Source organism: Physella acuta, unplaced genomic scaffold, assembly GCF_028476545.2.
Source record: "Physella acuta isolate Inbredline_101_S28 unplaced genomic scaffold, ASM2847654v3 ptg000119l, whole genome shotgun sequence".
NCBI classification, from domain to species: Eukaryota; Metazoa; Mollusca; class Gastropoda; family Physidae; genus Physella; species Physella acuta.
In genome coordinates this window covers 226,536-244,476 of record NW_026731639.1, presented here as the reverse complement: position 1 = coordinate 244,476, position 17,941 = coordinate 226,536, and the positions used below count along the sequence as shown (strand labels likewise).

The window sequence follows — 17,941 nt, the reverse complement described above, 5'->3', positions numbered from 1 at the left end:
AAGAGATAAAAAGACCAACCTGAAGAATCTCCAATTCCCTCTCCTGATGGTCCTGCTCCAGGGAAAAAATCTTGAGATAAACCAGCTTGACCAAACTCTGACCTATGACCCCTCCTGCTGCCTTCCAAATAATACTGATCATAAGGCATACCAGGGAAAACTGTACTATGATCTTGAGAATCATCATCTGCAAAATTTTAAAAATTAATGATAAAAATTTAGCATTACAAAGAACACTAACACAGAACATTCCATACACATCAGTGTACCACACACACAAATACACCATAATGTACTGAATTTATTTAGCATTGGCAATTGCATAGAACCAACAAATCAAGACTTGTTTTGTTTTTAAAATGAAACACTGCCCAAAAGAACCTAGTTTTTTAAAGCTGGGATGTGACAATACAGTAATTAATCTTAAAAATAATATATTTTAAACAAGTGATGAACACTTTTCTAACATAATTTGGAGCTTGACTCAATTATGCAAAAACAACAAGCTTTAAAATATGGAGAGCCTAATAAAGTTATGTTAGTTTTTATTGTAAAAAATACTGCAATCTTTTATTTTCCTACTACTTTAATATACCATAGAGAAGTTGAACATTGGCATTGTAATTGTAAAATGTTAAATTATAAGGCAAATGCTTTATGCTAATTCATTGGTCAAGGCTAAAATTAATTACATTTTTTTAAAAATTCTAGCAATTACTTTAAAATAAAAAAAAAAATTAATTTGGCCTTAAGTTATACCTTTAGTTTTCAGAAGTCAATATTGCATTTGTTTTTTGTTGTATACACACTTAGATTTAATTCCTAGTAGTACTAGTCGGCCTACTACAACTAATTATTTTTATTACAATAAATGTGTAACTAATATTTTATAAATAGTTCACTAGTTTAAAAATAACTAGGATGAATAGAAAGGAATTTTTAAAAATACCAGAAGCTCATATATTTTTTAATTCTCCAGCATTCTGTATAGCCAGATTTTTAAAAACTAATAAAATAGAGGTAAAAATAGTTACAATTAATTTAGACATACAGCATTTATATGGGCTACATACACCAGGATACAAGCCGTTTCATTGAGTAACCCTATGAAAACTAAAAAGTGATAAATGCCATTTTATTATCTAACACCCGAGTCAAGTAATATGGAAATATGCTGAGCAGGAATTAAATTAAAAAAAAAACTTGCATGGCCAGCTTTAAAAGTTAAAAGTCATAACGACACAAAAAAAATGAGTATCATAAAAAAGCTTTAAAATTCAGTATACTATTTCACTGTAGCTTGTAAGTTGAAAAGCTTAAGTTAAAATATGAACTGTGTCATTTCAAACATTAACAATAATAATGGTCTATTGTCTAGCTGCTTAGCAACACTACCTCTGAGCCTGAGGTATGTTGCTGTTGTATGAATTTGTATGTAAAAAAGGGTCCACATTAAGATATATTAAAACTGCTGGTTTTGTTAAATCTTAATTTAATGCAAGACTATAGTAAATGGATGTTAGGCTTACAATGAGACAAGAAATAAAAAAAAAAAATAAATACACATAGCTCAGCCATATAGTTTGTAATTTATAAGTATGAGTAGTTTTTATTGACGTTAATTCACAAGCTAAAAAAAAGGCAAATAATGGTAAAATCGATTTTTAACGTGATGTAATTTTTGCTACACTTTATCATATAGACTTTTACACGTTTTATACTGAACAATATAAAAACATTTGGATTTTGTTGTTTTGACAAATGATTAAGTATGAATAGAAGTAAAAAAAAAAAAAAAGACAGAAAACCATTTAAAAAAAAAGAAGCTATTAACTTCTTGGGAGCTCCTTTCCAGACACCACATTTTCATGGGCTATGAGTTCCAATTTTTTTTAAGCTGTATTATTTCAGTTCCAATAACATTTGGGGTATTAAATTTGTTTTCTTTAATGGAATAATTTAATTTAAAATAAAGACATGTTCACAATATCAAAAATGTATTAAAAAAATCACTCACATGTTTCTTGTTCCTCCTCCCCATGCTCTGAATGACTAAACTCTTGTTTAACCTGAATAACATTCATTTCACTATCTAACTGAGGTTTAATATCCCTTTCTTCAGCTGCATTTTGATTGTTCGATGTATCACCAAATGATTGTGGAAAGACTTTGGAAAGATGAGATATTTCAGAGTCTGAAGCTGCTGCTAATGAAGTTTCACTGGTTAACTGAGGTGTAACAAAATTGGAGGAGGAATTACTTTCAGAATGTAATGATTCTGTATCATGTTGAGCACCATTAGGGCCAGATGAGGGGTCAGGTTTATGATGCTTTGATAAATGTTTGTGACCATGTGAAAAACTTTGATGAGGACGTTTTGTTGGTCGACCAAATTTTGAGTGAGGACTTCCAGTTTTTCTACGAAAACTATCCCTGGAAGGCAATGTTCCTACATTTTTACTCTCTGGTTCGTCCATTATGACGATTTCATCTTCTGTGTTTTTTATTTCAACACTGTCATTGAGTTTATTTGTTGAGTCGGAAGAGTTTTTCAAAGATGGCTTAGGTTTTTCTGCAGGTTGAGCATGAAAACTGTTACTGATAAATGTAACAGAATTTTCATCAGTTTTACACACTTTTTCATTTAGAATGTAGTCTATTTTCTTTCCTGTGTCAACATTTAAGTAAATATGTCCAATCACTTCAACACCACTGTTAAATTCTACATAACCATTACATAAAGACTGTAGAAACTTGGCTAAAGAAGAAATAAACTTGGAAGAGGAATCGAAATCCATGGTACGGGAATGGTTCTGGAAAAAAAAAAAATCCAATATACAATGCAATTAAAAACAATGTATAGTCTACTAAAAGTAAATATTGTTAATAAGTTTGTATATTTATTTATTTTTGTTGGTTCCACTTGATCAGAGCATCTGCACTTTGTGTACAACTATAAAACTTTATATGTTGAGAAAAATGTTCTTTTAAGGTAATATGCTTATTTTTTGGTGCACACAAATTTATTTGAACACTAAAACATGTTTAATAGTCAAGAAAATATTTTCACAAAAAAAAAAAAAAAGACTTGCTGATTGAAAAGTTATGTACATTATCAAGCTAATAAATTTTCTGTCTACCATAGCTGTAATGATATCTGTTTTTATTAGGTCCCAATAATTTTCAATAAGATAGATATGCCTGCTGGTTCTTCTTTTCTAGAAAAGAATGAATTCAACTAGATCTACTGATACACTAGATTTAAGCTGTCTGAGAAAAGAAGAATGTAGGCCAATCCAAAATTAATTAGTTAAAAAAAAAAGTAGGCTATAAAAAACAACAAATTATTGAATTTTTTTTCTTAACTCATTAATTTCAGGTCTTATGTTTCATATAGGCTACGTCTTTGTTTATGGCAATAAAATTAGGATATAGGCCTAATTGAATTAAACATAATATATGGCGAAATTTAAATGTTACTAAATGGTGAAGTGTGGCCTTCCGTAAAAATTTTAACAGAAAGCAGGTAAAATAATATGAAATATAGGCTTAGGCCTATATGAAAAAGTATGTGCCTCACTAGCCAAGATGACAGTGCGTTGGTGACCCTGTCAAGTGGCATGGGTTTGGAACAAATCCAGTAGGCCCAAAATATTTTTTTCTTTTCATTTGGCAACATACAATGCACATAGGGAAGTCACATCACACACAAAGGGTTCTAATTTATTAGGCCCTACTATTATTTTGACACATCCTGGTAAACCCCGGCACCAAAATGTACACTACTGCTGGAATACTAGATGGCAACCCTGCATTGATTTAATCAGCCTATAGATCTAGATCTAGTAGCACACAATATTTATAAACTATAAATCTAGTCCTAGTGCACGGAGCTCTTTAATATTACGAAGTGTCTACTCGGAAGAAGATTTTTCTCGCCAACGTCTCCACTTAGTCGGCAAAAGATAGCTCTGCGCATGCGCAGTGACCTATGGCTAGGGTTAGGGCTAGAATGAGGGTTAGGGGTAGGATTAGGGATAGGGCTAGGGTTAGGGCTAGGGCTAGGGTTAAGATTAGGGTTGGTGTTAGGTTCTGCAGTTGTAAACACACGCATGCGCAGTACCATCGAAAACATCGCCGCTAAGGCAAGTCGTAGTTTCTCTCCATTGCGCATGCGTATCGCATGCATATCTTATTCCGGCTAGAATCGGCCTTAATATTAACGTAGGTACTAGGATTACGCTCGCGCCGCGGCGTGATTTTTCTCCCGTTACCAGGCTGTTGCGTTTTCGGCGATCGCGCGAGTGACGATGTTCGAAAATTTGCTTAATTCGCCGCTTCCGTGTGATCATTTTTCTTGTGATGATTGTTTTAAGGAGATAAATGGATATCAAGCTTGTTTGTTTTTTTTTGTTTTTTCTACTGGACCCAAAAAAGAGGAGTTATTCTTTGAAAATAAGGTAAGTTTATTTTATTCATTACAAAATAACTATTGAAGACACGTCCACTTTATGTAGAGACTCAAACATAGGGACCATTTCTACGTATTATCTTTATTAATTTAGAGTTCTAAGTTGCTCCCATTGTTAATGGTTCACTCCCCAAGAAGGTATGTACTTCGCCATTTCTGATGGTTACGGCTCAAAACGAAAGGAAAGCCGGAAGTACCGTGAGAGGCCTAGCCCGATCACGCTAACAACACTACCGACTTATTAAATATGACTTTCAATTTACACTGTATTCAGTTATTTTTTTATTATTTAGTATAGACTTTGTTTAATTAATATCACTATATCGTTTGAATTGACAGTTCTAGAAAATAATAGCACATTCCCCATTGACTCTTTATTTAGGCCTATATACTTTATTATTTGAAATGCTGTCATGTACGCATACATTTAGCGGTCGGTTTAAGGTTGAGACCGAGAGGGCATAACGTTTTGGATGATGTGTTGCACATAGGAGATGGGTGTTGGGGGGGGGGGGGGGGGGGGGGGTTGAGTAAGTACGGTGGACTCCAGTTCCGTGACGTCATGTAGATCTATTGTATGGATGGCCCACTACTAATTACTAAACCAACACGCGAAACTGACATTATTATTGTTGGTTATGCCCCCCCCCCCCCCAATTAACTGCGTTCACCGGGAATCTGTCCTCAGTCCTCTGACGTCACTGAACGACGCGTTGACCCGAGGTTGACATTGTTCTACGTGAGCATCGAGGGTTGGGGTTAAGAAAGGTGACGTAGTGTACCAATGAGGATAGGGGGGAGGGTTAATGACGTCACTTATGGAAGATCGTTTACCGTAGTTTATAATGAAGGATTTAAAACAGTATTCCAAGTTTTCAACGCTCTGTTCTGATTGTAAACGCAGTAGTCCTGTTTATTTGAATTCTTCTTTAATGTTGTGGACTTTTTAGATCTTGAATACTAACAAAATTAGTTTTTTTTTTATCTACGGCGTTTATTTTGAGCCATTTTGAGGAGAGCTAGATTCTGGAACTGTATAGCCGTGAGCATTAATGACGGGAGTCATTGTCACGCACAGATTGCCGTGAGCATTAATGACGGGAGTCATTGTCACGCACAGATTGCCGTGAGCATTAATGACGGGAGTCATTGTCACGCACAGATTGCCGTGAGCATTAATGACGGGAGTCATTGTCACGCACAGATTGCCGTGAGCATTAATGACGGGAGTCATTGTCACGCACAGATTGCCGTGAGCATTAATGACGGGAGTCATTGTCACGCACAGATTGCCGTGAGCATTAATGACGGGAGTCATTGTCACGCACAGATTGCCGTGAGCATTAATGACGGGAGTCATTGTCACGCACGGATTGCCGTGAGCATTAATGACGGGAGTCATTGTCACGCACAGATTGCAGTGAGCATTAATGACGGGAGTCATTGTCACGCACAGATTGCCGTGAGCATTAATGACGGGAGTTATTGTCAAGCACATATTGACGTGAGCATTAATGACGGGAATTATTGTCACGCACAATAAGTCATTAATGATGTCAAGGGGTTTGTCGGGAATTTTAATAAGTCGATCTTAATGACCGTATGTCTACAGTGGTTGGTCAGTTTACTAATTAGTTATGTTTCATTTATTTTAATGACATGTTACTAAAGTAATGTTCATTATTCCAGATAGAAACTGCAATTCTACAGCACAGGCAAAGGAAGAACAATGTAATATTAAACAGTGATGAAAATTAAATTTCTTTGATGGAAATAAATAACTTGTTCATCCTAAATTTTCTAAAACAAATTACAATAGTTTAAAATATGGTTTCATATATTAAAAAAAATTAGAATTCACATATAACCATTAATAAAACTTACCAATATCAATATTTATATAATATTAACAGACACACTTACAGAACTTCATTCTGATCAGTTTTCAGCTTGATATTTTAAATAGTTTGAGTTAATTTTGAGTTGTGTGAAAAGTTTCGGTGTTAAAAATATAGAGGGGTACATTCTTCCACCCCCTATTTTAGGCAGACATATATAACTAAAACATACAATTTGATTGTATCTATTTAGGTTTAGGGTTAACTACAATCAGGCCAATTTTGAGACATAAATACTTAAAAGTTCAAATTTGGCATCATTTTCCATTTTACACTAACCAGATTTCGGTTTTTGTACAAATGCATAATTTATCAGCTCATTTGCTCTTTGAACAAAAAACTTTCAAATTATGATCAATATTTTGATGGTATTAATGATCTCATCCATAGCCACACATTCTGAGCAATTTTCAGCTTGATATTTCAAATAGTTTAACTTTAAACTGTGATTGTATGAAAGCACTGTGAATGCAAAAACAAGGGGGTCCCCTCCTCACCTCCAGTTTTTTTTAGAATTCTACCTATGAAGTTCTCTTTTTATTTTTTATTATGTTAACATATATGATAACTTAAGTTACTACAAAGTTATAACAAATTTGATCACACGGTTTACAGGCTATGACAATTTTAGTAAATGCTTAAAAAAATTCTAACACAGAAATTGAAAAAAATCCTATGTTAAAAAAAACGCTTTTTTTAATACGAAAAAAAATCATAACTTTTTAACCGTTTGAGCTACATCAAAAATGAAAACGGTTCTGTTATTGTAATTTTCTGCTCCTTTTAACTGTAGTAGTTGTTTCCCCAAAAACCCAATTTTGAAAATTTATCCTAGTACCTATATTAACGTCAGCATCAAAGTGCTTGTTGTCATTTGATTTAATCATCAGCTGCATAAAGAGTGATGGGCTATAGAGAAAAAAAAATATTTTATTTTTCCCATTAAGAAGGATTGGATATATGAAGCTGGTGGGAGGGAGTCCTCCAAAAAGGTTAAGAACCATTGAATGACTGATCTCTTTTCACTTGCAGTTTGCCCTCTCTAAATTATTTAAAATAAAAGATGCCAATTTCGATGGGGGATAATAAGACAACACATTCTAGAACATAGACGTTTAAAGCTAGATCTAGAACTAGTCTAGAAAAAAAATCGGCTATAAAATCTAGATCTAGTCTAGATCAGTTCAATCAACCTCAATAGGCTTCAGCGTTGCTTCATTACCACTTCCAGTCCGTGGGGATGGTCGACGCTACGTACTAAACTAGGGCGATAGCGATAAGTACATTTAATTTCAATTCATTCACGATTTAAGTTAAGCAGCATAAATATTTCTACAACAGACACTGCAACAAAACATATGTGTGCTCACCTTAAACTTTATGTAAAGGAAGATCTGTTTTTATCTTATATCACAAATATGGGGTATGCCGGCAATTTCTTTGTGCGTTTGCTCAAACAGACGCCATGACGGACCAGCTAGGAACATAAAATTAGCATAATTTATTCAGAACACTTGCGGGTGAACTATCTCGAACTGGTAAAATAATAGCCAGATACAAGGGGAAAAAGAGGGAAAATGATAAATGAAACTGACATCGCTTTCAGTCTATCTGAAAGTACTGTTATTTTTATCATCATATAAATAAAGTATATTGTTATACAAAATAAAAAATGTAAACGATTTTGTGCGTATTTGAAATATAGATCTAGTAGAATTAATATTTGCCAACTGATTGATTAGCCGTTCTCAAATTTTTCTTGAGCGATAAACGTAGATACAAGTATGTAAAATCCTCGGCGTTAGGTTGTAGCATACGTTTAAATTCATACATCACGCAATTTAATAAAGCAGGAATATATTTTATACCCATTTCGCTTAATGTTAGGCCTATAATGACCACAGGCAGTTGTTACTTTTCTACCACTGTAACCCACTATACCACGATAAAACGCTCAATACTAGATCTAGTGTCCAGCATTTTCTTTTGAAGATTGTATAAATAGTATATTAAATATGATTCATTTTAGAGTGGATCAATTAACGCTACTGCAAGGCATCAGAAATGTTGAATGTTTATTCAAAATAGGCCTACAACTGAAACAAAAGTTAATATACATTAACGATAGCTTATATTATTTGCATCGATTTCAGCGTAGATAGATGAGAATAGAAAAAAGAAAAACCCAATCAACTTTGAAAATAAACAGTCTGAGGTCGCAAAATCTTGCCCTAATCTAGATTCTATCATTCTTCTTTTACATATATAAACTTCATTGTCGAGTATTGAAACCTCTATCTAAAGCATTCTATATCCATCTGATAATTAAACTTATCTTTTATGTGTATTTGTAAAAAAAAAAACAATAAACACACTTAATGTAATCATATATCAATATACAAAGTTCCTACACGTAATGTTTAGCCTACTAGGGATTAACAAAAGAAGCTAGATCTAGGTCTAGCCTAACATAGTTAGGTATCGTTGTACAATATTTTAAAAGCACAGGCTTAGGCTTTACCAGTTCTAATTTTCCATTGGTCACAATATATCACGTGCCTTTCACTCATGCCTGATCGGCCAGATTGGCATTTTCTTTTAATTATTATCAACAATAACTATAATACTAAACAGGCTAAATCAAGGCCTAGATCTATATGTATTTCGATGTGTTGGATGATCAAGCGATATTTAATTACAGAATACATTCTGTTTAAATTATTTTTAAAACAGGGAAGAGGCTAAAAATAATACAGTATTAAGAGAGAAAGAGAAGTTATATCTATAGTCGACATGAAGCATAGTATATAGGCAATATAGGCTAATATATAGGATATATGGACTTTAAGCCAAATACATTCGTTAAAAAAAACAACTATAAGAAATACTTTTTTATTTGTATTCAGCTTTTCTTGTTTTGTTTTTTATGCTTTCGGTTATGGTCGAAAAAATTGATTGTCTATTTCGTTATTTGTCCTGGATATTGTTCTAGCGTAAACTTGTCGTTTCTTCAATTTTACTAAAAAACAGCGGGCAACATACTTTCAAGTTCCATATGAAACCATACTGCATAGGCCTGATGAAACACCTACACTTTAGTTAATATGTCCGCTTAGTTAAATAGCCGTCACGGCAGATTTTAACATTTTCCCAACTTATTTACAATACTAGGATCTCTACAAAGTTAAAATAATAAAATGATAACATACGAGTACTTCTTTATCATAGAACTATGTTCAACCTGCAGTATTATTTCTAAACCATTGCACAGAAATTGCGTATATCTTTGTAAACTGTATTATTCTCTCATGTCTATGCCCATAATTTAAGTATTGCATTTTTCTTTACCAATTCACCTCCCCTCCTCACAGTCTTCCATAATCCAGACAGTACCTTTAAAAAGATGAATGGCATTTTAAATGTTTATTTATTAATGCTTAATTGAAGTATATCGTATATATTGGATATGTATCTTAGAGAGCCTCTAACTAATAATTCGATTGATATTGATTTACACGAAAATAACAAAATAACCATAAACAATGTGTGTTTACCAGAGCGGAAAACTATAATGCCTTATAAATGGAACATATTGATTAATTTTTAAAAAGTTAAATAAAAATCGAATTCAGACGAATTTTATGCGATCATGCATTGTCGAGACCTAGTTGAATAGTTTTGAAGAAATCGGTACGGTAGAACTAGAAGTGATCATTTTTCAGAAATCGGAAATAGCGTAAAGTAATACTTACGTTCGTCGGAAATCACTCACAATTTTGAGAGAATCAAGAGAACAATATATATGTCCCCGGGCGCCGATACAAGGGGCGCCAAAATAAGGTGGAAAAAAATTAAAAGCTCTTTATAGCTGAAGTTTTGAATTATAAATATAAAAAATATATGGGGAAGCAGGGGCGTAGCGAGGGGGGGGGGGGGCGGGGAGTGCGGACCGCACCGGGTGACACCATTTAGGGGGGTGACACCAAGGCAAAAAATAGCAAAATATATAGAGAAAAACTTGAGGGTGGGGTGCAAATCAAAAGTTTGAGGGAGGGGGGTGCAAATCGAAAACTTGAGGGGGGGGGTGCAAATCCAAAGTTTGAGGGGGGTGCAAATCGAAAACTTGGGGGGTGACACCATTAAGTGCCGCACCGGGTGACACCCAACCTCGCTACGCCACTGTGGGGAAGGGCGCCAAATTGAAAGTTTGTCACCGGGCGTCGGGAGGGATCGCTACGCCTCTGCATAAAAGTTCATTTCTTTGTAGGCAGTGTTTCTTCCAGAACTTTTTCTCCGGGGGGGGGGGGGGAGGAGGGAGGGTACTTGAAATTTTCGGGGGGGGGGGGGGGCGGTAGACTTTTTTCGGGGTGGGGGGTGGGGGCGGACACTATTAAAAGTATATATTTTCCATATAAATTTATTTCATTTCGTTCGGGGGGGGGGGGGGGGGGAGACTCAGCCAACCAGAGAAAGCATCCCTTATGTAATCTATTACCCTCAGGGCCCGACAGGAAGAACAAAGGGAAATCAAAAGCGCAGATCAGCTTCTAAATTTAACCTCACTCAGTCCAGTATAAGGTACATATTACTGTAATTAGACACATAGTAGGTAGGCCTAAATTATTTATTAAAGCCTTCTACTACAAAATATCAACTGCCTGCTAGGACAGTTTAAAATTTTTAATTTAAGTAGCAGATTCTGGATCTAAGTCCAGTCATACAATCTATTTCAATTTTTACATAATTTCGTTTGCTAAATAAAATAGTTAGAATCTAGAGCTACATTCTAGAGACAGTTACATTTTTTTTTAAATTGTTAGGCCTATTTAATAAAAAAAATTATTACTAGCGTGCCCGTCCATGCGCGTTCCGGCGGTGTTAAAAAAAGTCCCAACTTTACTGTCCCAGGATAGTCCGGGGCAAATCGTACTCTGCCGGGGGCGCGGTGAGACGCGCCTGTTTCACTTTAGTGAACGACTATAATACAACTTCTTATCCATATTCTATCACAATTTTTAAAACGAACGTATACGTCATGGTGCTACCGGGATAGCCCAAGGCGCCAAATTACAACCTGTCGGGCGCCGGCGAACGCGTCGGATTCAGTTTAGTGAACGACTAAACGCCATATTTTATTCATAGTCTATTCCACTGTTTAAAACTAACGTAGGCGCCATAGCACTCACGGGATAGCCCAGGGCGCTAAATTGCACCCTGCCGGGGCGCCGCGCATGCAAAATTGAATTTTTTTCGCCACTCCATCTTCTCAACAGTATTCGTAAAAACTTCCCAAAGTTTCAGGGCGATCAGATGAAAAATTAAGCAATGCATAAAAGACAAATAAAATCTGACGAAATATATCAGGAGGGTTTCATCAATGCTTTACCAATCCTATATTCTTAGACGCGTGACCTTGTTTTCTAAAAATGAGATATTTAAATTTAAACAATGCCTGCGCTTGGATTATATTTATCGGGGAACGGGTTTCCTACGCTACCGCCCAAAAAAGCCAGGGGCACCAAATCTAATACCGCCGGCGGGCGCGCCTGATTATGTTTAGTTAACGACTCTAAAACCCAATCTTATGCATAGTTTTCGTAATGATTAAAACGGACGTGGATGCCATATCGCTCACGTGATAGCCCGGGGTGCCAATCGAACCTTGCCGGGGTGCCGGCGGACGCGCCTGATTATGTTTAGTTAACGACTATAGCGCCCCATTTTATCCAATAACGTACTCCACTGTTTGAAACGAACTTAGGCGCCATAGCGCTCACGGAAAAGACCGGGGCACAAATCGCTTCCCGCCGGGGGCCGCCCGTGCGAAATTAAATTTTTCCACTCAGAAACCTTCTCGGGAGTATTCTCATCAACTCCCGAAAGTTTTATAGCACTCGGATAAACGGTAAAGAACCGCATCCGAATTTCATTTTTTAAAATATATAGTATATAGAGAAGAATCGCGCCATGCCGGTGCGCTACCCCTGCGAATTTCTCTACAACTTCTCAAAGCTTCACGGCGATCGGATGAGAGGTGTAGTAATGCATAAAAGACAGACAGACAGACGGACAAACAAACAAACACACATACATCGTTTTACATATATATATATATATATATATATATATATATATATATATATATATATGTGTGTGTGTGTGTGTGTGTGTGAATTTTGAATCGAATATAGAACAAAATGTTGTTATTAAATTTAATTAAATAAGTAGATTCTAAATTCTATGTCTACCTAGTTCTAATTTCGTTTACAACATTATCAGATTTAGACCCAGATTCTAGATCTAAATATTAAATACGAAGTTACTACTCGGAAAAAGATTTTTCGCCCTAGCGTCTCCATCTGGTTGGCAAAAGATAGCAATTATAATTTTATTATTTACTCTTGTCTTTAAATAGGCCCCATCAATCAGTTTATTTGAGATCAGCTAAATTTAAACCTACAGACCATTCAATAAACAATTAATCGGGTGTGTAGAACTTCTATATAAAAATAAGCATTCAATGTATGCCTATAGCCCAGGGGTAGGCAAAGTACGGCCCGCGGGCCATATGTGACCCGCTACAGATTTTTTTTTGGGCCGCCATTTATTCAGAAAACCCCTAAAAATGAGATTTGTTTCATGTCCGCGACCGAAAGTTAGCCTAGTCTCGTAATTTTTCCATTAGAGCGGCTATGTCGAGGTAGTGAAAATACGCACTTTTTCGGTTTGTCAGAGAGGGTGCACTTGTCTCATTGAACTGATTCTATTATTAAATGTGCTAGCCGCTAGAAATCTAGATAATAATATGACATTAGCACAATAAATACATTTAATAAAACTACCACTTTCTGTAAGTTCTATTTATTGATTTTTAAGATACCATTTATTTCTGAAATGAAATGTAAAGTAAACTAAAGAATACAATCATTTTAAACGGTGCAGCCCTCCGCTAAAATCGGCTACCACAAACAAAGTGGCCCTCGAGTCAAAATAATTGCCCACCCCTGCTATAGCCTATACAGTTAGGCCTATATAATTTTTTTTCTTTAGTCCAGACGGTACGATAACCTACAACCCAAAGTGTACCATTCCATGGCAGTTTCCCCCCTTTGTTTTGTTTTTCTAGTGTTAGAGACATGTGAGGGGGCGCCACTACACCTTGTCTTTTGTCATAATTTCATTTGGCGGGAATGACGTCCCACGCGCCACTCTACCTGCAGGCCTGTGGAATTTCCCCTCCTATTTAATTAAAATAGAGCACGCAAAAGTGAGCTGTCTGAATTTGTTCAGCGCATTTAGAATCTAATTTAGATTATTTTATATAGTTAGTCTATCTAACCGGTTTAAAAAAAAATGTATTTGCATTCAGAGTTGGAGTTTCGTTTGTATTAAGGCCAGGCCTCTATGATTGAAATTTGGTTAGGGTTAAGGTCTTAAAACCAATTAATTTAAAAAATGAATTCCATCTTTTGATATCATTTGTAGGCAACTCAATAAACTGTGTAAATATATAGACTATAATTGTTTCCGTTTACTTTGCCAGCCATATTTAATCAAAGGATAAATATGAAATAAAGTGTCGAGACCAATTAAAAAATCAGTTATACAAAGCATGACGACTAAGCCGCTAAGGACAGTTTTTCTTTTTGTCATTTGATCTACACGTTTTTTGCTGTCTTAACAACAATGCTAATATTTACACTCTTTAAAGATTTAGGCTTAAAATATAACGAACTTAGTATCACGCACACTTAGTTTTTTTTTCTTTTCGGCTCAGACTTGCAATTTACAACGTCAGTTTGCCTTGCATGTTCGCTTTAGTATTACAGTTTTCATCATCGGCTTGTGAGGACTGATACAGATTTACAATAGTAATACTTCTTTCTTAATTGTAGCCTCTTTTCATTCATTTAAGATGGCACACTTAAAAGGACTGTTTAAGGATTAGTACCATTATTTAAAGTACAGATTGAGAAAGAAAGCGAACGTTAAAAAAAGAATATCGCACAAAAAAATTGCTTTATACCAGGGGTCTCCAAACTACGGCCCGCGGGCCTGATGCGGCCCGCGAGGTCCTCTCATCCGGCCCGCGGAGATCATTTTGTCCACGGAAAAACCGTTTGTTGGTGATGGCTGAGGAACTTTATCAAAGACATGTCAGGAAGAAACTGGCCCCTGAACTGAAATTTGATAGTCAATGCGGCCCTCGGACTGAAAAGTTTGGAGACCCCTGCTTTATACGAAAGCTCACCAGTTTTTAAAGTATTCTTACAAAAGTAAATTTCCTTTTTTTGACTAAAAAAACAAACAAACTAACAACAAATTTACTATAATGTATTCTGTATTTTTTTGTTGACGCCAGCAGTAGGTTATTATTATGTTGTTACCCTCCTCTAAGGGAGATAATTTATTCCCCTCTGTTCAGCCGCTCATCTTATTGTTTTTATAGATGTCTTTCTGCTAACCGGAAACATTTCACACCGATCACTGACTATGGCAAACACCTAAAAGTTAGGCAAAGAAATTGACAAAATTCTGGTACCTTTGGTTTTATTGCGTTTATTTGATGAGTTAACTTTATCCAACACCATAATAATTATGATTACGATGCTGACGATTTTTATTGCACTGAAATTATTTAGTTGTAGTTTATATACACACATGCACTCCCCCCCCCCCACACACACATGCACATTGACACAATGCACATTCACACACATGCACACTCACAGAGATGCACTCACACACACTGACACACATCCGTACTCACACTCATGCACACTGACACACATGCGAACTCACACACATTCAGACTCACACACTTGCACACACACTCACACACATGCACACCCACACACATGCACACTCACACACATGTATACTCACACACATGCACATTCACACACATGCACACTCACACTTTTTTATTAACATGATATAAAACAAAATAATTCACTATATGTCTATTATCAACGATAATTTAAAAATTAATATCAATAAAAATTTAAATAATTAGATAACGCAAGAACATCCTATTTTATAAAACATCAGAAACTGTCAAATTTCCAATATTGTAAAGGACATTGCGCATTAACAAAAATTATCAACACAATGGCATTGAATTATAAATATGTACATATGGTTTAAAATTGAATTTGGAGTTTAAATTATAAAAGATTTAAAAATGTTAGAAAATGTAAATTTAACGGATTTAAAAATTTAAAGATTAAACTTTATATTGTTTAAAATTTTACAATGTAGTATTTTAAGAATTTTGTAAAAAAAAAATTAGCAAATGCGGAGAACATGCAGATTATTCTTTCTTTTAAGTTTAAGGCTACAATTTGTATGTACATATTTAGAAGTGTAGTTTATAGTTCTTGTCAGTATCTATTTAGGACTGATCATCAGTTGAGCCAGGATCAAGATTAAATCTGTGCTATGTGCCAACTCTTATAAATTCCAATAAATTCTTTACTGACATTGAAAAACATTGGTTTAACGCGTTTTTCAGTATTGCAATAATAATTCATGAAAATATGTACGCACCATTCCTCTTAACACCGCGAAGATGACTGTGCTGAGCTGGCACATACACGATAATGTTGACATAGAAAAATAGAGCACATACACAGGTGATGTGATTCGCGATAGTTGGTTATATAAAGGCAAATTTGTTATCTTATTATTTCAATGGAATGATGCATCAACGGAGACAGTATGCAACTAATTTTCTAAAATGAAAACAAAAATGTTGCAAAAGCATGTAATTTGATTGATGGGCATTATCATCTTAAAAAATGTAAACATTTTTGAACTTTTAATAACATTTTACTGCTTCTGAGAGATTTTCAAAATAAATTTGAAATTGTAACATATTAATCTGATTTTATTGACATTTCATAAATAATTAGTTTCCACCCCTCCCTTATACCCGGAAAATTTTTACAAACATCAAAACGATTGTTATAGTAATTAATTTTTAGTTATACAATATATATATATATATATATATATATATATATATATATATATATATATATATATATATATATATATATATATATATATATATATATATATATATATATATATATATATATATATATAACTTTTTTCAACCACAATCTCCCTTTAAACACAAAACAACAATACCCAGCATCCTCTCTTCAATATGTATATAGGCAAATATATAAGGAAGCATAAAAAACAAACCCATGTGAATTATTATTTTATAGGCGGAAAAATATTATGGTTAAATCCTTATTTAAAAGTACCATTCACCCCAAGGGTATTATCACAACGACATAATAGTCGAGCCTCTTTCCAATTGTGTCAATATAGAATAAGACCCTTCCTTGGTTCTCAGACGAGAGTGTCGTTGAGAATAAAACCATTTCCCGTTTCAGGTATTGCCATATCAGAGTCAAGTACTCCAGTGTAAATGTATAGCGCAGCAAAAGCTTGTTAAAGTCAGGATCTCATCTGTGTTTAATTTCTCATTGACGCTACAAAATATGTAAATGCGAATTCTCCAGTTTTTTTTATAGAAGATATGAAAGTAAAATTTATTTTTACTACACGAGGCACTGGTGTCTGAAAACTATTACCATTGCAATTTACATAGGAATGTTTTGTCCCGTATTAACTAAAATTAACCGACTTAAAAAAAAAATATAAAGGGACAGAACCATAAAAATAAAAATGGTCATTTTAATTTTAGTTTACTTCCCTTGAATCGAAAAATTCCGAGGGTAAGAAAAAATATTTATATAGCAAGTGTTAACAGACAGACAAATAGTAAATCAACATGTAGCGATTGTGATAACAATCATAAACATTGCTAATATAAAATAATTCCTATTTACCTAAGGATGTATTAGTTTTCTTTGTACAACATCTAGTCCAACCAGTGGGTGACGTATACTGAAAACACAATTGGTGTGTCTCATGATCCAAATTATAACAATGGCAAATGAGTGTCATATTATTTAAAACAGACAATTTATTCGCACTTATTCAGTTGTCGGTATGAGCAAAGTTACAGCTATAATACAGATTTCGTAGAAAAAAAAAGACCAAACCTCTGGTAAAAATACATCATAATCGAAAGAAATTTAAAAAAGAAAAGCTGTAAAAAGAAAGTTGTTTGTTTGTTTACATATTAAAAAACAGCGTGAGAACCTCCGTTTGTGACGTCATCGCACCAAACTGGATGAGGGGGGATAATTTAATAAAGGGTGATAACTTATATAAGAAATGAAATGCCAAGAAAGCTTTTAGGTTTGAAGGGGAAAAATACCATGTTTAAAGAGAAATAGCAGCCACTGCAGTTAAAACATATGAACTCATAACACAGCTAAAACATGTTAACTCATAACACAGCTAAAACAGGTGAACTTACAGCACAAAAAAACTTTTTTAAATACTAGAGAGCAAACAATTATTTCTATACAGCTTTTTAAAGGTACATCCGTATATGTATTTCAATTTTAAATAAACCGGGAGTGATCTCCCCTAAACTTTCTCGAATATTCTAATATAACACTACAGGGGATGGCAACTCGGGATA

At 34.6% G+C, this 17,941-nt stretch overlaps 1 protein-coding gene across 38 annotated transcripts in view; it reads right to left on the bottom strand.

The window, feature by feature from the left end:
* Nucleotides 1-8,799, bottom strand: part of LOC131934882 (zinc finger protein 235) — a 39,244-nt gene extending 30,445 nt beyond the window's left edge. For 22 of the 38 annotated variants that reach the window (XM_059291059.1, XM_059291038.1, XM_059291046.1 and 19 more), the window contains exons 1-4: nucleotides 8,781-8,799; nucleotides 7,740-7,846; nucleotides 2,018-2,813; nucleotides 20-187 (exon numbers count right to left, since the gene is read on the bottom strand). In XM_059291059.1, coding sequence (XP_059147042.1) covers nucleotides 20-187; nucleotides 2,018-2,798 — 949 coding nt within the window. In that variant the 5' untranslated portion in view covers nucleotides 2,799-2,813; nucleotides 7,740-7,846; nucleotides 8,781-8,799. The remainder of the gene's footprint in view (nucleotides 1-19; nucleotides 188-2,017; nucleotides 2,814-7,739; nucleotides 7,847-8,780) is intronic. The other 16 variants (XM_059291048.1, XM_059291064.1, XM_059291073.1 and 13 more) reach the window with 1 other exon arrangement.
* Nucleotides 8,800-17,941: the final 9,142 nt, after the last annotated feature.